Consider the following 24,848-nt stretch of genomic DNA (forward strand, 5'->3'; position numbering starts at 1 on the left):
TTATACGTGTGTGCGTGTGTATACTTTTTCCAAGTATTGCTCTAGGCGATAAGCACACGGGATGTTACGAAACGATCAGTCTTATTTTACTCGTCCTGTTATAAACATCTAGTTAAACGTATTTTCTTCGTGTTAACAACGTTTGAAATTTAATGTGTAAGTTATACGAAATTAATGTATTACTATAGATATATATTATTTATTAAAATTTACGTCATTTATACTTATAAGTATATTAAAAATATATACGAGTGTCATTGTATGATTTTAAAAAGAATGCTGAAAAATGTTTTATTTAAAAAAGTTATTCGATTTATTAACTAAATCTATTAGTGTATTCGATTTTTTTATTAGTAATATATGTGCGCGTGTATGCGTGTGTGTATATAAATGTACATATTACTATATCTAGATAAATATTACTTTAAATATGCGTTTTAAATGCGAACGAATCGATGAGACAGGATTATTCTGTGAACGAGCTATTAATTAATGAAATTAGCCGATGCTTCAGTGGTAGTCATGTAGTTTGATTATTCGACGAATTTGCTTCTGTTTTCTCTCTCTACGTTAACGATAAGGTTCGAGTCTCATTCATATATATATATATATATATAATATTAGTATTGGAATACGATCACAAGTGGATCATTATTTGAGTTTAAATAATATTCTATGCTGTTACGTACTAATAACAGTCAAATGACATTGTTCATTTCTTTCTTATTATATATATATATATGAAACTTCGTCATTAGTTTATTAATTAATTAAATTAATTTATTATTTTAAACTTTAATTATTATTTTAAAATTTAAATTATTTAATTATATTAAACGATTTAATAATTGGCCATCTATCGTATGTGTTGTTGCTTTCTTGTTTTTTTCTTTTTCTTCTTCTTCTTTTTTATAGAGAAAAATAACTTTGTTTATTTGATTATTTTTTTGTCTGGTACATATATCACAATCTTGTTTTAATAATTAATTAACAAAATGTTATTGATGTTTTCATATTACGATTAGATTAAATTATCAATTTGATTATAAAATAAATTCAAGAATTCATTTTCATTTAAAATGAAATAATTTATAAGAATACGTTATATTGTTGAATTATTCTTGACGATGTTTCTTAAATTAATGAAAAAAACATTTTTAATGAATATTGTGCTTGATGAATTTGGTATGATTAAAATTTTGATCAAACAGAAAATTGAACAAAAAATAGAAAAAATAATATTAAAGAAAAAAGGAAAAAAAGAGACGGATGATTTAAAAGACGACTTAGGCGAGTGTCGTCCGTTGAATAATTTCGTCGGATTTTTACCCGAGGTTTTCTTGAAATATATAATAGTAGAAAATTTTCTACTACCCTTCTTTTATTTTTTACATTTTTTTTTGGGGAGGGGGGATTCTTTTCTTTTCTCCGACGAGATTTTTTTTCCAACACGCGTTCGCTGCACGATTTATCGGATATCCGGTATCACCGACCGTGATAACGAATACGCTTAATGAGCACATTTAAAGGCACCGACTTCCGTGACAAAAAGAGATCCGTTATTAAAAAGGGCAGATCCGGGGATTAAGACGAGTGTGAAGAGGAAACTTTTTGATAAGGATCGTTTTTAATAGAAGATGGACAAAGAAAAAAAAAAGAAAAAATTAAAGTCATTACACTGGACTTATTATAATCGAAAGACATATTTTTATAAATATATATATGTATTTTATTATATAGGAACACACAACATCGTCATAAGTAATTCGATACTTTTATATAGAGATTTATCTTATCTTATCATTCGTCAGCTTTTTTTTACGTGATTCTCGTTAAAAGTTTCAGCTGGTTTCGATAAATATGTAAATAAAAAAAATTTCAATATCATAAGAATAACATTATCGTTAGAAATGATCTATTTTTTTTTTTTTTAAAGAGTATTACAAATATATGTAATTATTAAAATTATTTAATTAATAATTATTTATTAAAAGAACAAGTTTCGAGTTATGATCGATAAGAGTTAAAAACCTGCACTAAATTGGTGCTTTATAAAATATATAATTGCATTGTTACAAAAATCAAAGAGTGTAACCTTTACAAGTGTATTTACAAAACAAAAACTAATAATATCGAAATACTTAATATGCTTCCTTTAAATCATAAAACTTTTGTCTAAGAAACATTTTTATGTATCATCTATAATTTCGAAGATATTTAAGTAGATTTATTTAAATGGGACACACTGTACATGTATACATCTCGTTATGACAAAATTACGAGCGTATACTCGTCCGTAATTTTTCTTTTCTTTTTTCCTTTTTCCTATTTTCTTTTCTTTTCTTTTTCTTTTTCTTTTTTAATTTTTTTTTTTTCATCCTGATTACGGACATCCACCTAGATGCAGTCATAGTATCCATCTCTCTCTCTCTCCACACACTCATTTTTTTAGTTTTTCTTTTTTTATTATTTTTTTTTTTTTTTTTAACTCTTTTCCATCTCTACCAGATTTCCATATATTCTGAAAGCTGCTGCACACACGACGTTAATGAAAAAAAAAAAAAAAAAGGAAAAATGAAAAGAAAAATAGAGCAAGGAAAAACACAGGAAGCGTACAATGAAGAAGAAACTACGTTATAATATTATACTAGAAACCCCACCACGTATCCGATAAGATTTTCACTATAAAGTTATTTACCAGTTATTTAAACTTCGGCTTAACTTTTTCATCAACCTTTTTTTTGTATTTCTTTCTCTTTTAGTTTTATATTCTTTTTTTTTGTATTTTTATTCTTTTCTCATACCTCCTTTGTTATTCCCCTTTCTCTTCTTTCGTTTTTTTGTCTTCTTTTCTGATTAAACTTTTTTAACGTTTCTTTTTCATTTTGATTGTATTTTTAGAAAGATTGTATATGTGTAAGTATTTTCTCTCTTTCTATTTTTTTTTTTGACATATTTTCATAATAAATACATTTCACGTATCATGACGAAGTTTCATCGTTACGTGTATGTGTATGTATGTATGAAGTGTGAAATTTATTGGAAATATATACGACTTTTACTAAAGGATGAAAACGAGAGAAACGATGATAATATTATCAACAATTTCGAGATTAAATAATAATAGTAATTGAGAGAACATTTTGTGAATTTAAATCCTATGCTTGGGAATCATGTGCACTAAACTCCCCATTCATTTTAATTTAACCAATCTATCGATATCAGATCCGATTATTATTTCTCTCCATTGATTTTATTACTACTGTTATATTATCCGGGAGATAATGTTTAATTGAATTGGAAGAAGAGAAAAAAGAAAGAAAGAAAGAAAATTTTAACTTACATAAGACACAAGTAACAAAAAAGTAAGAGAGAGAGAGAGAGAGAATAAAAGGAAGATGACAAATGTAAAAAAAAAGATGAAAAAAGGAAGAAAAAGTCGAAGAAAGTAAAAGAAAGATTTCGAAAGAGATGAAAAAATCGAAACTTCGATAAAAGAGATAAAAAGAAGGTTCGGTGGTGGGGGTAAGCAATAAGCTCCTTGGCAGATAATGCTAAGAAAGGAAGAGGGAGAAGAAGGGGAAAAAGGGTGAAGATAAAGGGGGTGGTAGGCATGAATCGTGCTTGTAAAGTTGAGAAGTTAACACCCCTTCTCTCTCGACTTTCTCTTTCTCTCTCTCACACACACACTCTTTCTCTTTCTGTTTTATTTTTTCTCTTCTAAAGGTATTGACATTTTAAATAAATTATCGATAAAAGTTAAGAATATAAAAAGGATCATAAAATTAAAGAGAAAAGTTGAAGATAATAGTGTAGTTAATAAATAATAAGAAGATAGAGAAGCAAATTATTATTTATTAAATTATATGGTATTTAACGATACAAAAGAATATAGTTACAAGGATTTTAATGTTATATTTGTTATTATTATATACAAATATATTTATATATATTTATTCACAATTATTTTTAATAATATTATTGGAGTATCATTTTTATTGAAAACTATTTTCTTATTAATTATTTCAATAAAAATATATATATTCGTAAATGTGAAATTCTTTACATAAATATTGTATTTCGAATTAATATTTATTTTATAAACATGATCTCTTTCCAAAAAAAGAAAAAGGTTGATATGAATATAAGTTATCTTATTGTTTGATCCATTTAAATTATCTCAATATATCTAATCGAAAATCAGTATTATAGAAAACGTTAATCCAAAAGTACAGTGTGCACGTTTTCAAACTAGCCTATCATTCAAGCTTCGACGCCTGACGGAGAGTCCTCGACTCGAGGGGTTGTGCGACCCCTCAATGAGGGTAGCAGCAACTACCCTACCTGTCGACAAACCGTAATATTTTCTTCATTTTTTTTTACCCCACCCTACACTACTTCCTCACTACTTCTTTCACTCAATCATTCCTTAAAACGAGGAAGAGAGATACACATACACAAAATTCAATATATGATTTTAAATGAAAAATATTATCTACGTTGTTTTGTATTTTTGTTTGTTTTTTTTTGTTTACAGAACACACCTGCAAGGATTTTCGTTGTACTCAAAACGAATTTTGCATAGAAACGGATCTACTTTGTGACGGTGTCAATCATTGTGGCGATGGTTCCGATGAAGCAACCTCCACTCTCTGTGCCAGTAAGTTTGTTAAATTAATTTTTTTATTTTGTTCTTTTTTTATAGTTTTTTTTAATTAATATAATATCTTATCGTTTAATTTATCTCATTAATTCGAATATCCTACAACCGTATGTGAATATTTGATTTTATTTAATTTAATTCATTATGACATCTCTGTATTGTAGAAATTTATGTTTTACGTTGCATGTTACACCCACGCGTACATATATATGTATGTCTGTATGTATATGTAGTATGTTAACATTTAATTAAATTACAAATTCATAATTAACTTCGTTATAAAGTTCTATATTCAATGTTTGACATCTCTTTTAATCAATTGTTATCTCATATATAATAATTTGTATATTTTTCATAATTCAATTTATATAAGTAAAATATAATATAATACATTATTTTTTCTAACACATATTATTAACTGTTCTAACATCATTGAAATATCATTCTGTCAACTTTAAAATAACACGGATAAAATTAAAAAAAAAAATGTAGGAAAAAATCTTTTTTCTTCTTCTATTTTTCTACCTTTGTTTACACTTTTTTCTTATCGACCAGATTCGAACATGTTTACGTCATAAAACATTAAAGTTACTTTAACGTATATACAGGGGAAAAAAGCTTCGGTATCATTCGTGTTTCGTAATCGTTACAAAATGTAATACCACGAAGTGAGTTCGTGTCATAGTACTCAGTTGTACCTTCTCGTCTAGGTTATATCATCGATCTTTCTTCGTATAACGAAACTAACCTGCGTGTTTATAGTTTCCCGAGGATAAAAGAAACTATATCCTATTATCGATCAATGAAATGCAATATACTTGTTTTTCAACACATTTTCATTTATTTCCTTTTACCAACTAAATCTATGCGTTACATTATACTGATATACATTTACTAAATACACATTTTTCTATTATGTTAAAATTTATTCAAATTATATTTTATATAATAGTATTTGTAATATTTTATTTTTATATTAATTCTTTTAGAAAAAATAAAAAAAAATAAAAATTTAAAGCAAATTTTTATTTATGTAATAATAATAATAATAATATTTGAAATTTATCTGTGACATATATATTATATTTTTAAGAGAAAATAACAATAATATTATATCTCGATAAATGCATGAAGAATATTTTTTTTCCATTAATTTTTAATAACATATTATAATTTTATACAAATTACGTATAATTTAAAAAAGAAATAGTACATGTAATTTCTCCCTTTTAATATTTTTTTTACTCGTAAAGGTTGTTTGTTAAGAACACGTGTAAACGCATTATGCACATAGATTCAGTTCAAGTCGATTTCCCGTATTGCGGTTAAATTCTCGTAGAAAAAATTTAATCGTTTATCTCGGTGCATTAGCGTCAAGCAAAGAGCCCTCCGCCCGTTTTGCTTGGAACGATCGGAAAAATTACATTTCTTCCCTTTTTTTATACGAAAGAGATATTCACCTTCCATTTACGTTGGCTCGTATTCCAGTTCATACTACATGCCCAGGAAAATGAGATTACTACGAAAATCTCTCGTCGTTTCGTGTAACGATCGGGTAAAACTCATTAGATTCGTATGTACACGTGTGCAAGAATTGGATTTCAATCGTTGAAATCTGATCGAAAACCAACCGAACGAGAACGTACGCGAACGTTATGGTTGTTCTCTTGTTGTAATCTTCGACGAAGTGTCAGAAAATATATACGGGTTACACAAATATGAAATACAAATTTCTCCAATACGAAATACCATTGTTTTGTAACTACGAAAAATTGCTAGTCAAATTTATTTTAAAAAAATAAAAAGGGAAAACAAATATTTTCTTCTATTCGATGTTTGATTGATTTCGTTTCATTTTATTTCATTTCAAATTTTATTTACAATACGACGAAAACGTATTCACATACATATATACGTACGCGTGCATACGTGTAATATATTACATACATATACATTTTCTTTTTTTTTTTTACTAAGTTTTGCATATAATAAATATTTTTATTAATATATAAATATATAAATTAAAAACTTCGTTTTTCGATAAATTCTCCATTTTTCATAAAACATTTTTGTATATTTATAATAACATTTCATTAATGAATAATTATTATTAAAAAAAAAAAATAAAAAAATGAATTGTTTGTTGCAGATTCCGAGGCATCGACGATCCTGGGCATGCAAACGACCTGGTTCGCAGCTGCCTTCGTTTTCTTGCTCCTGTTTATGACTGGTCTGATTACAACAGCAGTTTTCTGCTTTTGTAGACAACGAGCCTCGACCCCGAGGCACCCCCATAACGCGCACAATGCTCAGACTCACCCCCCTGTCAGCTTCCCATGTAAGTCACGAAAATTCACCCTCCGTTTTACTTGAACTTGCAACGCGATCAATGTTTTCGATGTCGTCATTATTGTTACGAATTGTTGTCCTCGTCATCATTCTTATTGTCCGGTGCTATATTATTTTTTTATATTTCGTTTCTTCATTTCATTTATCGAGAATAAATGTAATTTATTTAATTAACATATAGATATTAAATTTTTCATCAAAATTTATATAAAATAGATTTAATAATTAATAATTTAATATGTATATTTCATAATATACAAAATATTTCTAGTCTATTAAAATCATTTATTTTATAAAAAAAAAAATTGAGACAAATGCGTGTGTGTATATATTTATTCTCGTATCTATTATTTTACTCGTTAAAACGCATCAAAAATATTTTTTTATTTTGTTTTTTATTTCGTACTCGCGTACAAATCTTTACGAACGGATTTAAATAAGAAAATAATAGTAATAATAATAATAATAACACAATAGTAATAATTATTTGTATTATTGTTAATACGATCGAATGTACATATTAAAAATATTTACATACGCGTATTGTATGATATTTGTCTGGCTTGCGGATTACACAATAGGGTTTGATACAAATTTCAATTAGGTTGGACAAATGGATCATACTTTTCCAATGATTATAACATAAAAGCTGCTTTCCCGTATATTGTTTCGTTTAGTACGTTTCGTTTTGTAAAGATTTATATGCGATATTGTTTTTCCACGAGTAAAATATCACCATACCACTACTACACCACCACTACCACTACCACTACCATTACCTCAACTTCGAAAGAGAAGAGAGGTGGGTGGGTTGGGAAATGAGAGGACGAGGGTCGAGCCAATGATCAAAGGACGCACTATCGCGATCACCAAACCCGTATAGCTCGTACCTTTGCATAGGTGTATGTGTATTTGTGTGTGTGTATGCATGCGTGTATGTTCTCGGCTTAAAAGTCAAATATTTATTCGTTTTTGCATATACCGAGGATGATCATTGTAAAATTTGCCAGCTTACAAATCCAAGATTTTGTGACTTTTCATCAATATCATAATATTTTTTATATAATATTATAGTAGATCCGTCTGACAATTTTATTTTCATGAAGAATTTTATTTTGAAATATTATTTAATTAATAAATAAAGAATATGAATGAACAAACGATAATTGACAGACCTGATATATTCGTTTGTTAATATTTTCATATTTAATTTCGAATCATTTGCATGATAAATCATAATAATTATTCTTCTCGCATATATACACGCACACATATACACATATATATAGAATATAAAATTGTGGGAGATAGAATTTAATTAGAGAATTAATTAAGAAAAAAAAGTTTAGTCATTCCATGTTAAGTCACCAAAAGTTTACGTAGGTTAATGCGGGAAAATTTCAAATCTCTATTCGACGTTCATCTACCTAAGATAAAGAGAGAGGAATGAGGAAGATATAGGGGTGGGGTTAGAGGGTTTTGAGAAAGTTGCTGTGTCGTAGTACTCCGATTTAATGGAGCGAAGTAGACTTGATAACGGGTAGGACGTTGCAAGATTTATTAGAGTTTCGCGTCTACGACGAGTGTAAACTTGAGAAGAGAACTTCTCCTCTTCTCCCCTCACACACCCTTCAAATTTATCAAATTGTTGATATCCCTTCTTTATATAAACAATATTATAGAAAAATAACAAAACCAAACAAAACAGAACAAACAAATAACGAACGGAGAGAGAAAATGAACTAAACTAAAAAAAAAAAAAAAGTAAAAATAAAATACAAAATTATAAAAAGAAATATATGAAAGAAAGTATGAATGAAGGTGAGAAAAAGAAAGAAAGAAAGAAAGAAAGAGAGAGAGAATGTGTGTGAAAAAGTTGTGTGTATAAAAAAGAATGAGAAAAGTAGAGAGAGAAAGTAAGAAATAATATATGAGAGAGTGAAAGAGTCAGAGAATGAGGGAGTAGAAGAAGACGATAAAGAGAATTAATAAAGAGAATAAATGACAGAGAATTAGGAAGAGAGAGAGAGAGAGAGAGACATAAGAAATAAATGAGAGAGTACGAGAAAGTAGAAAAGAGAAAGAGAGAGAGAGACATAAGAAATAAATGAGAGAGTACGAGAAAGTAGAAGAGAGAAAGAGAGAGAGAGAGTAAATGAGTGAATGAATGAATGAATGAGAGAGTACGAAATAGTAAGAGGGTATATGTTTGTATGAGAAAAATAGAAAAAGAAAGAGAGAGAGAGAAATAGAAAATGCTTGAATTATTCGTAGGACGGAAATTAAGGCCGTAGGGCGCTGTCTTTTAATCTACACGAAACGTTCCCTTCGGCATTCGAGGCGGCTTGCTTCGGTCACGTCGTACATCTTTCTCTTACCAACTTCTCTTCCCCCTCCCTTCCTTGTAATCCTTCTCCTTCAACACATTTCCCCTCCCCCTCTTCTTTTTCTTTCTTTTTTTCGCCTTCTTCGTCTCTTTTATTTATTTCTCCTATTATCGTTTTTCTTCTATTTTTATGTATATATAATAATAAATATAATAATGATAAATATTCTATATAATATATATATATATATATATATATATATATATATATATATATATAGATATAGATATGTAGGTATATTATATATATCTTCTATTTTTTTCTAAATCGATCAACCCTCGAGAACGAATTACAAATTTTCAACCAACCAATACCAACGACTATTGGTAAAACAATCATGGTAAAACAAATTTTGTATTTTTCTGTTTTTACTTTTTTTTCTTTTATTGTTCTTTTATTATTCTTTTATTCTTAGATTCAGAGTCATAAGTAACTTACGATACAGCTTACTTAATTAGTGGTGAATACCATATATAATAAATTAATATAAAAGTTGTCATTTAATGAAAACAAAATAAATGTCTGATAAAAAATAATACGGAAGTTACTTATATGATTGGATTTAAATATCATTTTGGTCTCATTTCTTCGTTACAGTACTTTTCTCTCTTTTTTTTCTTTTCATCATATTTGTTTTAATACATTTTTACTTTTTGTTTGGTTTTAGGTTTTTCTTTTTTTTTATTATCGTTGAATAATTTTCGAATAAACGTTCTCGCCGAAGAGCAAATAATATAAAATTCCTTTCATTAAATAGAACCAGTTTCGAAAATTGTTATCAACGAAGTTATTATGGATGTTTAACAATCTCAACTAAACGGGTATCGAAATAATTTCGAATGCGGAAACGCACGTTAACTCGCATCGATGCTTCTTTCGTTTAAACAATGCAATAATACGGTATAATTTAGGTAGCATTGGTTGCACGGCAATTAACTAACCTGGAGTTTCACAAAATTCCTTTTGTGAATGTGATATTCATACGCAAAAGTATTATAAACTTTTTGTATACTCCGAGTTTTACTTTTTCTTTATCTTCTTTCTTTCTATTTTATTTTTTTTATTTCTTTTGTAAATATTTTTCTAGTCAGTAATTACTATTTAACTCGAATAAAAATCTCTAATGATTTCTCATAATATTATTTTTCTAGATTTTATATTTATAAAATAGAAAAAAACATATAGCCGAGAGTTATATAGATTATTATGATTTATTATTAATATGATTTAAAAGCAAAATATTTAATATTTGGATAAATATTCGACAGATCGTAAAAATACATCAGAAATGTTTGTTTGTAAAATTGAAGATATAAAAAAAGAAAAAAATATTTATGATTGTTGATAAAAATCGAAAATGATTCAAAATAAAGTGTGCCATAATGTAGGTCAATAGACTTTCTCATAGCGATAATTACTTGGTAGTGAACGTAATTAGGACGTTTGTTTGAATGTAAAAGTGTTTTTAAAACTAATCGAAATTCACCAAACGTAGCACCGCGAAAGTTTAGAGCCATTGTCCTAGCCGATGAAAACGCAGAGACAAGTTTCACCAACATTGTCGGCACGTTTCTTTATCTCTCTCTTTCTCTTTCTTTCTCTTTCATTTGATATCCACTTTCACGAATTTTTTACTTTTAAAACAAATACAGGAATAATCATTAATAATCGTTCATAATTAATAAATAGTCGTCTCATTGTATTAAAATTTTATTTATTTTAAATATTGAATTTAAAGGATAAATTTTTAATGGATTAAAATTATATTTTTCTTACAATCATCTCGAACATCATTGGCTGCTCGTTTCTGACTTTTTATTAAAATTATTAACGTATTTCTAACAACTGTCGTTTTATTAATTATCTTGTTAAATATTTTGTTGTATTTTTTTTCATCAAACTATTTTCTAATCTAGAATAGAAGAATAGATACTAATTGTCGAATAATAAAGCTTTCATCTTTAATTAGGATTATCATCATCGTAGTATGCATAGACCTATTGTACACGATTAGGTGTGTTGATAATTGCACGATAATAAGCTTTCATGTTAATCAGGATTATGAGCCTATATGTGGCTCGATTTATATATAGTTAAAACGTATGATTAGAAGAACAAAGAGAAACCGACAGAATGGTGATAAATTAGTACACGAATTTAATTATTACATCGTAGATTTATTCCTATTACCAGAAAAAATTTTTACAATTTTCAATTTTCTTATATTGGTAATTTAATTTTTTTTTTTAATTAAACAAATTAAATTTAACGTTATCGTAACAAAAATTCCAATGATTTCATTATAATTATATCTTTATAGCAAAATGATAAAAAAGGGGAGAGGAAAATTCGATTAAAAAAAACTATTAACAATATTGATTTTATTATAACAATATGATAAGATTATTTAAATAAATAAAAGATAATTAATGCTTTAAAATGATTCTTTTATCAAGTCTATACGATTTTTCGTTCCAAAGATATGAGGAAAAAAAGATTTTCATTTATAATTCATTCACGATTATTCGTCGTAATAGTAATAGTAGTAATAGTAGTAAGCGTGCGTAAATTCTTGGAATTTATATAGGTCAGTGTTTCATTGACCCACTTTGAATGAAATTATGTAGGTTAGTGTGTCAACGTAAACCTATTTCATTTATATAGAAATATCTCAAAAACTACAAGTCGTAGAGACTTGATCAATACACCATTTTAAAGAGAAGAAATTATTTATATTTTAAGCATATTGTTAATAATAAATTACCAATTTTTTATAAACAATTATCTAAAATAAATTCATTCAAACTATATCCATTCTATTTTGATAGACAAAACATTCAAATCGTGTAATCGATAATTAAAATTACATAAATTAATACATAATTAACAACAAAAATTACTTTTTTAATAAATAAACAATTCTCATCTTTCACTCACGTAGTGATATCTCCAGAACTAATAATCGTAGAGATTTGATAAAAACATTGTTATAAAGCGTAAATTATTCTTTATTTTTTTTAAATGTATTGTTAATAATTAAAAAATAATTTGTTATAAACAATTTAATATAAACAAATTTATTTGAAGTTTTTTTTCAAAAAAAAAAAAAAAATTCGGATCAGATTTGATTAATAAAATTGTATAAAAATTAATTAATTATTATTTATAAACAAATGAACTTTTTACTAAAAGAATAAATTTTTTTTTTAAATTTGTTTTTTGAACACATATATCTATTAACAGATGTATAACACTTGGACAACATATCTAAGGAAAGTAAAATAGTTATCGCATTATTCAAAGTAAGCTTTGATGTTAGTATAGTTAGTCACGCGAACGAGATTGTCTTGTCCGCAGTGTAAATCAAAGACATCGACTTCTAATTGGCCAGTTCCCTAGTGCGACTACTCTCTTTCTAACCGCAAACGCTCTTTCAAATGCATCTCATTACCATTTCCAACAAGCGATTTCGTAACCGCACCAATTTCGATCTACAAACGGGAATGGAGAAAATGAAACGGATCGTTAAACGTAACGAGGATTCATTCCTGGCCCGTTAATAACATTTTTTTTTCCTTCATTGTTTCTTACTTCGTTTATTCTTTTTTTTCATTTCATTCGTTCAACATTTTTTCTTCCTCCAATCGATCGTCATTTAAAAAAAAAAAAGATTAATTTAAGCATAATATTTTTTTTAAACGTTTTATTTGTCAACGTTGGTAGAAAAACAATTCCGAGAATTAATTTATTGTTCATCCTGTCACGGTCATAATCATTGTCAATTGTGATATACCTACATCACGTGTTCTTTATCGAACCATACTATCTTACATTAGTTAGTATCCACTGAGAGAGACGTATATGACCCATACTCACATACGTCACTTTCACGCATTACGTATCACAGTGTATATGGAAGTTCATATATATAGGATGATTCAATTATTATTTGATATGTTATATTAAACGTTAATATTTGTTCAATATATATATATAAGTTTTTTATATAAAAATTAATTCAAAGATAAGATTTTCTATCTTTGATATTAGATATCTGATAAGAATTTGATACATTTTTAGTCTCGATATGAATTCTTGGCTTTTCAATAGATCTCATTTATTTAAAATGTAAATTTAGTTTAATAAATTTTTATTTTCTTTTTTTGTGTAAAAATAAAATATAAATTTAGATAATTATAATCGAATCGCCTTATAGATTCAAATATTTATATATGTACTATATATATGAAGTATGTATATACAGTGACGAATTTTATTATTGGCATAAATTACAATGACTTTTAACGTGTCTATATGTATATATTTAAATATTTTAATAAAAATAACTAAATAGTTAAAAACAAATGTACATAAGAAAAAAATATTAGTCTACTCAATCACCGTGTAGTATACTTAAACTTGATATTCTCCGGAATTAAATTTAAAATCAATTAAAAATATGCATATAAAATGCATAAGTTTTTAATTACAAACTACTTTGAATTAATTAAAAAAGAACAAAAAATATTAATATACGTCAAATCAATTTCCAAACAATGTACTCAAATATAATATTGAAACAAAAATATATATACATAAAACGATATAAATCATATATATTTAACAGATTAACTGAAAAATATAAATAAGAATAAAATCTAATAATTAAATCCAATAATTTATTTTGTTGAGCACTGTATACGCACACACATATGCACAACAAACAAACCTATACATAGAAACTGATCGGTTCGACCATCGTCCTTTTAAAAAGTCGTAGATGTCTCGGTATCGGTGTGTTGTTGTACCTCTCTTTAGGGATTCGAAGCTCGTTGTGGAGGTGCGCTCGATACGTGATTATCCATCGTGAAGTTTCCCTGAGCAGTTACAAGGAACAACACGTTTCACTGTGGACAGTTTCGTCGCGAAGCTCGTACGACAAAGTCTTACACTTGCTACCATCTCTGTTACTCTTCTTACATTTCAAAGAGGACAACACGAAGAATAAGAAGAAAGATCAAGCTAAAAATAATAAGAAGAAGGTTGAAGAAGAAGAAGAAGAAGAAGAAAAGCTAAAGAAGAAAAAGAATAAAAACAACATTAACGAAGAAGAAGAAGAAGGGGGAGGATATATAACTGGAGAAGTCTTCAGTAGTATCAACAACAACAACAGCAGCAATTTCTTCTTCCTCTTTTTCTTTTTCTTTTTCTTCTCAAGTTTGAAGAAACTTGGATCAATGAGAAGAAAATCTTGGAAGATGACGTCTCACGAGAATACCACTACTGTTAATACAACAAAAAATAGATATAATCTAATGAACACATTGTTAACAATTACAGTATTGTTTTTAATCGTGTCAATTAATAAGATCGAAGCTGTCCAAGACTATAACAATATAGTGGTCGGTAATGTTGACAATGACATTAGCAAGGATTACTTCATAGGACCTTGTTTAGTGAACACCAATCAAACCTGTCCAGACGACGAAGTGACGTTCTTTTTATATACTAGAAAAAATCTATATAAAGGACAACGTATAGTTGTATCAGATACCGATTCGAATCTAGACGACACTAACTTCGATTCATCTAATCCAACAAAGATCATAGTTCACGGTTATAATTCTGATATGCAATTGAGTAGTTTGATAGATGTTAGAGATGAATATTTGAAAAAAGGCGAATACAATTTGATTGCCATCGACTGGCATAGGTTAGCAGTTGGACCATGTTATCCGATAGCTGTTCACAATGTTCAACACGTTGGCGAATGTCTCGCACAATTAATACGAAGATTAGAGTTTCACGGTGCCAAGGATTTACACGTCATTGGGTTCAGTTTGGGAGCACACGTGCCTGCATTCTCAGCTAATTATCTTAAACCTTATCAATTGGACAGGATAACTGGATTGGATCCAGCAATGCCGTTATTCGTAACGGCTAATGCACAAGAGAAATTAGATCCTACGGATGCTAATTTCGTTGACGTATATCATACTAATGCTTTTATTCAAGGCAAAGTTGAGCCATGCGGTCATATTGATTTTTATATGAACGGTGGTATTAATCAACCCGGTTGTTGGGAAAACGGAAATCCGTTCGGTTGTAATCATCATCGATCCGCTGAATATTTTGCCGAATCCATTAACTCGAATAATGGTTTTTGGGGTTGGCCTTGTCCAGGTTTTTTTTCCTACCTTTTGGGTCTGTGCCCACCGAGATATCCTGCTGTTTTAGCTGGGGATCGGGTTAATAGGAAATTTAAAGGATTTCATCTCGTTAAAACTAAATCAACTAGTCCTTATGCGGAAGGAATGTTTGTTGTTGATCCTCAGGATGTTGCTTACAAAAAAAATATTATCGTTTAAGTCATTTAACACATATGAAATCAGTAATGCAATTCCATGTAACGTTTTCATACGTTATTTCAAAATTTTATAATCAAATGTTACTGACGTAATTCTACGTTATTAAATATACAACTTTATATTGTTCATTTGATTATCAAATGATTACTTTAATTTTCGATTGTAATATTATTGTTCTTTTTCGTTCAATAATATTGTTTATATTTCAAATAATTCTATGTCAAACTAAAAAACGTATCGTTTGAAAAAACCGATCACTAGTGTGTTAATAAAAAAAATATATATATATATATATATATATATATATATATATATATATATATATATATAATATTTAATTATTATATACGATAATCAATTTCTTGTAGAAATATTGATTATCTGATTGATTAGAAATATAAATTATATGTAGAAATATAAACGAGTTAGACGTATATACAAATATTATTAAATTCTTGTCATTTTTAGATAATTAACTAATTTAAAAATATCTTATATGTTAGTTAAGTTTTATTTATTATATGTATTATATAAGATATTAAAAGATACAAGAATTTCTTGATTTAGGATTATGTAAACGTGTAAAAAATGGTATAAAAAAACATCTATATATATATAAATGTATGTGCATGTGTGTATGAAAGATATGTTATGTAGGATGATAAATGTTCGATATTCCGTTTAATATTCACGCGTGTGTAATAAATCGTAGAGTACTGGTCAGGATCGTTTTGTGTGTTTATCGTGAGTCTATCTCTTTCTCTCTTATTCATTCTCGTCGAGGGAAAAGAGTCTCTCGTTCCAATTGCAGTACCAACAGCAACACCAGGTTTACATACAACATATATATGTATATACGTGTGTACGAGTGAGTGTGTATATCGTAGACACCCGGTAGTGCTAATCGATATAGTGCTGGGACGAGCGTAATAGAACTAGGACGTGTATAACATACACCCGAATAAAATTCTTTATCGATTCTTCCATTCCTATCGAAATGTAGATAAAAGAACGTTACTTCAACGTTACATGTATCAAATAAGATAGCATTATATACTATATACGAGTGATAAGAACTTATGTAGTTCGAATAGAATGATTATTTATTTAATCTAGAATTATTTTAATGTGTACATTATTATACCGTATTACCTTATTACCGTATTAAAATAAAATTGGGTAATATGACAAGCATTATACGTGACCGTTTAGTGTATGTAAATATTAAGCAGTTATAAGAATAAAACTAAATGTTCGATCTTTCACCAACATTATTAGATATGTGTTTATAATTCACCATGCGAATCTTGACATTAGCCAATTTCGGTCTTTTGCAGTAACATAAATATATTATAACTGTATACTATATAACTAATATATTATACAGTATACTATACTCTAACATATTATATATGTATAAATATATTAAATTGAATCGTTCGGAAAGTAATTTCATTTATATGTTGAAACAATTAGTTAATCGTTTTTATCGATTAGCAAAATTTTACTCTTTCAACGTATCAAATCAATTGATATTTTATAAACATAGATACAGTTTGGACATAATATAACTCATTACATTTTATACGTCGAACGTAACTTGACATTGATTTTTATCTCAAGAGATATCATACGCTCGATAATTACAAAATACAATGATAATGTAAATAAAAAACAATAACACTGATATCTAATTGATTTTGCTCTTTTTTACCTTTTTACTCATTTTAAATTGTCTTATTTTATTTTTTTTCTTTAGTTAAAGTAATTTTCAAATAAAACATTTAAAATTGTTTAATACGGGGGGTAGGAATTGATGCTAACAAAATCTAAGTAATATTCAAAAGTGCAAAGGGTTGAAATGTTTTATTGCATTTCGATTTGTCGTGTAGGTTTTTTCTTTTTTTTTCAGAAATGACAAATCAAAACGTCAACATTTTCTGGTCGAATTTATTTCGTTTTATTTTCCGAACGATCTGTATGAGACACGCTTTGTTTAGTAAGTATTTTGAAAATTGTTAATTCTTACAATAATTAGTGTATACAATTTGATTTTTATATAATCTTTTTAGATATAATATTCATTAGTTAATTTAAACGATTTATATTAATTAGATTGAATATATAATAATATACTTGATCGATAAAATGGGTGAATATAATTAAATAGATATACATCTATATCAATAATACGTATAATTAATTAATCGATTTATTATATTATCCGTAATAATAATAATAATAATAATAATAATAATAATAATAATAATAATAATAATAATAATAATAATAATAATAATAATAATAATAATAATAATAATAATAATAATAATTAATGTGATTAAATCAAATTTAGTATTTCTTTTTTGTTTTTATATTTAAACGAAAGATGATGATAAAGTAATGAATGACTTTAAATTAGAATTACATTATTTTTTATTATGTCAGCAGTAATAAATGATAAAAATGATCACAAACAATTGCTTTAAATATTAGTATATTGTATTTTTTATTTCTTTTTTATAAAATTAGAATATTATTATTAAATTACGTCGTGTCATTTATCTTTCTTTTTTTTTGCTATTGTCATTAACACTAGACGTATCATAACAATTTAAAAAATAACCAAGTCCTGTAATTTGTACAAAAATTTCGTAAAAACGCACAAAATATATATTATTCATTTCTAAATAAATAAAAAGTATATATTGTTCACTATCCAATTAGAAAAAAATTTCATTTTATGTCGATGATACATACACGTTAACAACTTCTACCATGCGCATATATGCGTTCATGGCAGTCAAAGGTTTAAAAATAACAAAAAAAAAACCAAAAAGAGTGATTAGAATTTTTTAAAGAGTAAAAATGATTAGAGATTCGCTATATCCCTAATGGTAAAAAATATATTAATCAAATTTGCCAGAGATCCAACGTTTGGATTGTGTCCAAACAATTCGTTAGTTGCCTAACGAGCATCTCGTTACTCGTCACTACGTGATAGTAAGAGGAATGTGAAAAAAAAAATATAAAAAATTCAAAAAAAAAAACCAAAAAAAAAGAAAAGGAAAGGGAAGAAAAAACGAATGGATAGACAAATAGACAGATAGATAGATAGATAAAAAAAGATAATAAAAGAGAGAGAGGGAGAAGGTGGTGGTGGCAGTGGTGGGGGGGGGAAGGTTTGGATACGTACAGTCGAGTAATCTCTCGAGAAAAATCAATCCTCGTAGCTTTTAAAACCAAAGTCCGTTTCTCTCTCTCTTTTCACTCAAACGAAACGAAACGAAACGAATGAGAACGAGAGTGCAACAGGTTGTACTTGATACTAATTTGCGATTGGTCTTTTAATTCGTGACCTTACGTAGCGTTAGAAAGTGCAGTCTCTTGAATATTATCAAATAAAATCGATAATAAACAAATAGAAGAAAAAAAACCACAAATAATCTTTCATCTTTCATGAATGTTAAAGTATGACAAAAATATTTAATATTTTTTTTTTTATTTTATATCACACAATTTTTTCCGAATTTTTTTTTTCTTTAATTATAATAAAAATTATTTCAAATTACAAGCGTAAATGAAACGGGTTCTCTTGATTTTACATAAATTTGCACAGATTTGTATTTTCTGTATTAAAATTTTGTTGGTAATTACTATTTTACACACGCAAAAAAAGATTATTTTAAAATGAATTAATTTTGTTAAATTTGTATATAATTAATATTAAATTTAAAGAGATTATTATAACGTGATTTTAAATTTAACTTTTGTTTAAAGAGTTAAGATTGAAAAAAATAAAATAACTTTGGTATAATAAATGAGTATTTAAGGATTGACCTAATTAATTTTTTTTCTTCATTTTCTATCTTTTTCTCCTTCTTCTTCTTCTTCTTCTTCTAACTTATACTTCTAATAATAATAGTAATAATAATAATCGTTCTAAGTTCCATTATCTAAGAAGCTATATCATGATACAAGTAGAATGATGTTAAAAGTTCGGTGCAAATCTTTATTCTTGAAAGTGGTATTAGTTAAAGGAAGATAGCAAATGTGTCGGTGCAAGGTAAGAAAGTTACGTTAAAAGTTTTACCCTCTTGTCTCGAGTAAAAGAACGGAACGTTCACGTTCACGTTTGCGTTTCCGTTAAGATAGAACAAAAAAAAAAGGAAAAGAAAGAAAAGAAAAAGTAAGATAGTAAGATCAAGATGAGATAGAGGGAAAAAAGAATTTTTTTTTTTTAACTTAAGAAAATAGCTAGAAGATAAATGAAAGTAGAAGGAATGTAATAATAAAAAAAGAAAGAGAAAAGAAAAATGAATTACCACAGCTAATGCTAATTTTACTTGAAAAGTTTATTAAACTTTTATAATCGAATATATTAATATTTTTTTTTTTTTTTAGTTTTATTCTTTTAGTTTTCAATATATATATATATATATATGTTACTTACACACTAACACACAATTCGTGTTAAAAATTTTATAATACATTTTTAAAAACAATTTCTTTCTATCCAACATCTTTCGTAAATTGTATAAACTGATTATCGTTTGATCAATAAAATCTTAGATACCTTGCATAATTTATTGATCATATCATATATTAAAATATTTCTCTTACATTTTATAAATTATCAAATAACGTTTTAAACCATAAAACGAATATTTTAATTTAATGTATAATAATCATATTTCAAAATACACTATTTAATAACAAAGTAAGAAATATTTGTTAGAATTATTAATAATATATCTTTTAAAATTTGTAATAAACAATTTTACTTAAACTTTATAAATAAGGTTGATGTTTTAACCCGCAGGGGATAAATTCGAATAGAAGTAAGTATAAGGAATATCTATAGCGAGTAGTTATTTTGTAGAAGTAAGGAACGTTATTTCCTACCGATAAACGCGTACGGAATTCGAAGAATATTCTCCCTTGCTCTTTTTTTTCTTGTTAACTGAATATCTTCGAAATTATGATTACCAACGATAAAAATAATCTTTAATCTAAATGATTAAACGATAAAATATATATATATATATATATCTTAGCAGATACCAAAAAACCTTTAATTCTTTTTAAAATTTGTTATTTATTTGTTAAACTTTAGAAATAACAACTCTAGGTTTATATAGGTCAAAGGACCTTCTGTGAAGGGAATGGTATTGGCTCCACTCTTCTACACAAACCAACCCAAACCTTTCTGGTACATCATCGCATTCAGAACATTTTTACACACACATACATTTAATATGTACACGATTGATTCTCATACGTTTATATAGTCATTCACATTGATTTCCATTAATTCAAAAAAATTATAATTTACACAAATAATAATATAAAATAATAATATAAAATAATTTATAAAAAATTATCCAATTATAATTTACATTTTTTTACGTTTTATGTACTATAATGATATTAATAACATATAATGTACGTTTTACATTTACATCGTTTCAAAAACAATCCACTTATTTTCTTTTAAGTCAAGATTATTTCAGAAATATTTCATCAGTCATATGACCATCAGTTTACTTTAAAATTTCCATTCCAAAAAGGTTCATGTAACCTATAACTCCCCTACGATAATATATTCTTTCTATTACTTGATTGGTTTTAAATGTTTATCATTAATTTATCGTTGAGTTTTATGTGATTTTGCATTGGTAAAGATCCCGTTCACTTTTCATACAGTGTCAAATTTTAAATAAGAATTTTATTTTAACTGGACGCTTTTCGACGCCTATGTCCTGTAAAATTCCTTGGTTCACAATGAAACCTTTGTGAGAATAGGAGAACGTTGGTGAGATCCGAGCATTTATCTTCTCAGCTTTATTTTGCTTTAAGCATGCTTGACTCTGATTTCAACGTTCCTCGTATCCTCCTAGTCATATGTCCTTCAGTTTCCCTTATCTCTGAAAGGCAATGGGGTAAAAATGTCCGTTAAATTTTCAAGAAAATTTCTAACGAGTGATTTGTTATTTCGTTTATATTATATTTAACGAGTATCACTTTTCTACGAGATAATTCAATTAATGAATTATTACGTGAATAATTAGAATGTTTCTCGAAATCTATTTTGTACTACTGCGAAAAAATGTAGTAGAAAAAACGTGACGGTATTATTTTAAATATACTAACATATGTGCTTAATATCGGGGAAGAAAATTAGATTAAAAAAAAAAATAATAATATCAATTTATTCATATATGAAATTCAAAGTTAACACGGGTTGTTTATAGAAAGGGTTAAACATTCTACCGTGAAACTGATTATAAAACTTTTGACGAATTATGACCGTATTTAATTATATTATAAAATAAAATTATTATTTTTTAATACAAAAAAAAAAGAAAATTATGGTGTAACTTTTAATTGGCAACGGCAACGATCGAAATTTAATTGGTATTATAATAGAGGATCGTAAGATAAATAAATTTAGCGAATAACAATTGGTGTGTGTAACGTGTGTCGATGAGAGAGAGAGGGAGAGAGAGTTTGACATAATCGATTATCATTATTGGCCGAAGTGTCGCGTTAGCTGGCTATGATCGTCGAATAACAATTATTCCATGTGCAGTAGTAGCCAACGTAGTGCGTAATTACGAATAAGCTCATTACCGGTCGAACACTCATTATCCGATTGTCCGTTCTGTACTATCGGCTTCTACTCTCTGTCGTTATAGGATTAAATTCGAGTTTAACCTATGCAGACATATTAAATACCTTAATGTGTTAAACTATTTTATTTTTTTTCTATGATGTATTAGAAAAAAAATTTTTTTATTTCAATACAATTAATATATATGTAAGCATACGTATACACAAACCTTTTCTTTTGTTTTTCGTTTAAAACGAATTAACAAAATTCGTATTAGATAAACGATGAACGATTGAATTTAATCATTCGTATTTTTCGTAAGATTCGTAAGATTCGTTTCGTAAGAACCAAAAATTTGCTCATCTTTTGCAAGGTTTACTCTCATTATGACATTAGAAATGACGAAATGTTAAAAAAAATTCAGACAAATTCGGAGAGAAAATGAATGTTAAAAAGAAATTTATTACAGCTGTATAATATTATGGTTATGCTTTTAAAATAAAAAATACAAACAAGGAGTTTATTTTAAATCCCCTCTTTAAAAAGTATAATTATTTTAATGATAAAAAGAAGATGAACATTTGAATGTTCGGGGGGAAAAGGGGAAGATTATCATTCATTACATGAAATTGACAAATTCGTTTAGATTTTATACATCTTGTTACATATCTCTCAATTCTTTTCACATTTTAGTATGCAACGTAATCGTATGATAAATTTAAAAATAATAATTCGTTTTAGATGTTTCCTTTTGGATAAATAATCGCGTTATTACAAATTCCCATGTTTATTAATATTTGAAACAACGACTCTCATGTCGTGTATCGATGAAAAACATTGGACCGTGTTTACTTTTTCTCGTATACACATAGTTCTCTTTAATGTTTACATTCCACCGCGAGCCGTCCTATTAGTTTTACTCTACGTTCACTTGAACTTTGACGGTTAACGCGAACATGTGTTATTAACTGCGCATATATATAAACGATGAATATTAATAGAATGCACTTTCTTCACACGTATTATCATCAAACTGATGACACAACGGAGAAATAAGGTATTTTAAAAATAAAGAATAATCCGAGCCCACACGATATTATCTCTTAGCAACGAAACCTCGATTTGACGAACGTTGTTTCACTTTTTTCATTAACTTATTTTTACACTTCGAATTACCCATCCATCCCCTCCTTGTTTGATCATACCAATCCGTTTTGTTCAAATTATATATGATATTTCAAATCTATTTTATTATTAGAAACTTGAAATAATTTTTTCAATAGAATTTTACTAGATCGAATAGTTTGATCGAACGTTGACTTTTTATCGTTTCCTTTACAGAATCCCGAAAATTTTGTAGAAAAATATTTTTACTGTTTGTCTAACCGGGTTTAGCGATATTTTTTTTTTCGCGTATTCGTTGCTCTTCCCATGCAATCCCCTAAAAGCTGCTTACGAAGAGACACATATACACACACATACACATACAGAAAGAGAGAGAGAGAGAGAGAGAGAGAGAGAAAGACGGAAATGTTGGGCTGTGTTGCAACTCAGATGCAACTCAGATGCAAGGATTCCGGAAAACACGATCTCACGGTAGGTCGGTTCATACGTATTCCGATCTATACGTCTACCTCAAAACCCCCTTATCCCACTTTCTCCCTACCCTTCAACCTCTTCTTCTTATCCTCTCCCACCCACTCACCTATCCTTTCACCCTCATACCAACCCTCTATTTTCTATCCATCCACCATCCCCCTTCCTTCAACCGTTGGTTCGTCTATCTTTTCTTCCTATCCTTCTTTTTCATCTTTCTTTTCTCGTGACGTTCTTCTGTAAAATCCACTTTTGGTAGGAGAAAGAAAACGGTGCACGATATGTCGCGATACGCGACTTGCACGAATCAGGTAGTCACGTTTTCTTCTTGTTCTACAAAGAAAGAGGACTCTTCCTTCTTTCTCATTCTTATCTTTGTGATGGGGGAGTCTTGTTGAGTCGGTGAAGTAGTGAGGGAGGGAGGGGAGACGTTTGGGGAGACGTAGGGTGGTGGGTTGGGAATTGGGGTTGGGGTTGGTTGGAAAGACGACGAGTACGTTCGAAAATTCAAGACTACGCGTTAAGGGTTGGTAAGGAGGGAAAGGGGAAAGGGGAGTAAGGAATATATAAGCCGTAGGATGCTGATATTTTCGTAGATTTATTTTACGAACGACAACGTGAGTTGTCAAATAACAAAATCGATAATATACCTGGATATTACGATTTTATATTCTTTTCGTTTCGTTTATATATAATTTTTGTCTTCTTTATTTATTTATTCATTTATATGTTAGTAGTTATATTTATTGAATATATTTATTCTTTTTTTATTTTATAATGAATTTATAATAAAATCTTATTCGTAAAAGGTATCATATGCTTGAATAATAATTATAAAAATAATTAATCTTATACAATATTTTTATAGTTTA

The 24,848-nt window shown here is 27.6% G+C and overlaps 1 protein-coding gene across 7 annotated transcripts in view; it reads left to right on the forward strand.

Annotated features, from left to right (window-relative positions):
* Window positions 1–24,848, forward strand: part of LOC107069084 (uncharacterized) — a 176,084-nt gene that overhangs the window by 133,346 nt on the left and 17,890 nt on the right. For 6 of the 7 annotated variants that reach the window (XM_015326057.2, XM_089172357.1, XM_089172355.1 and 3 more), the window contains 3 exons: window positions 4,538–4,660; window positions 6,813–7,001; window positions 14,218–16,035. In XM_015326057.2, coding sequence (XP_015181543.1) covers window positions 4,538–4,660; window positions 6,813–7,001; window positions 14,218–15,767 — 1,862 coding nt within the window. In that variant the 3' untranslated portion in view covers window positions 15,768–16,035. Of the gene's footprint in view, window positions 1–4,537; window positions 4,661–6,812; window positions 7,002–14,217; window positions 16,036–24,848 lie in introns of those variants that run through there. The other variant, XM_089172358.1, reaches the window with a different exon arrangement.

The sequence above is a fragment of the Polistes dominula genome, unplaced genomic scaffold (assembly GCF_049000335.1).
Source record: "Polistes dominula isolate Pdom_NZ unplaced genomic scaffold, Pdom_raw_medaka contig_73, whole genome shotgun sequence".
NCBI lineage: Eukaryota > Metazoa > Arthropoda > Insecta > Hymenoptera > Vespidae > Polistes > Polistes dominula.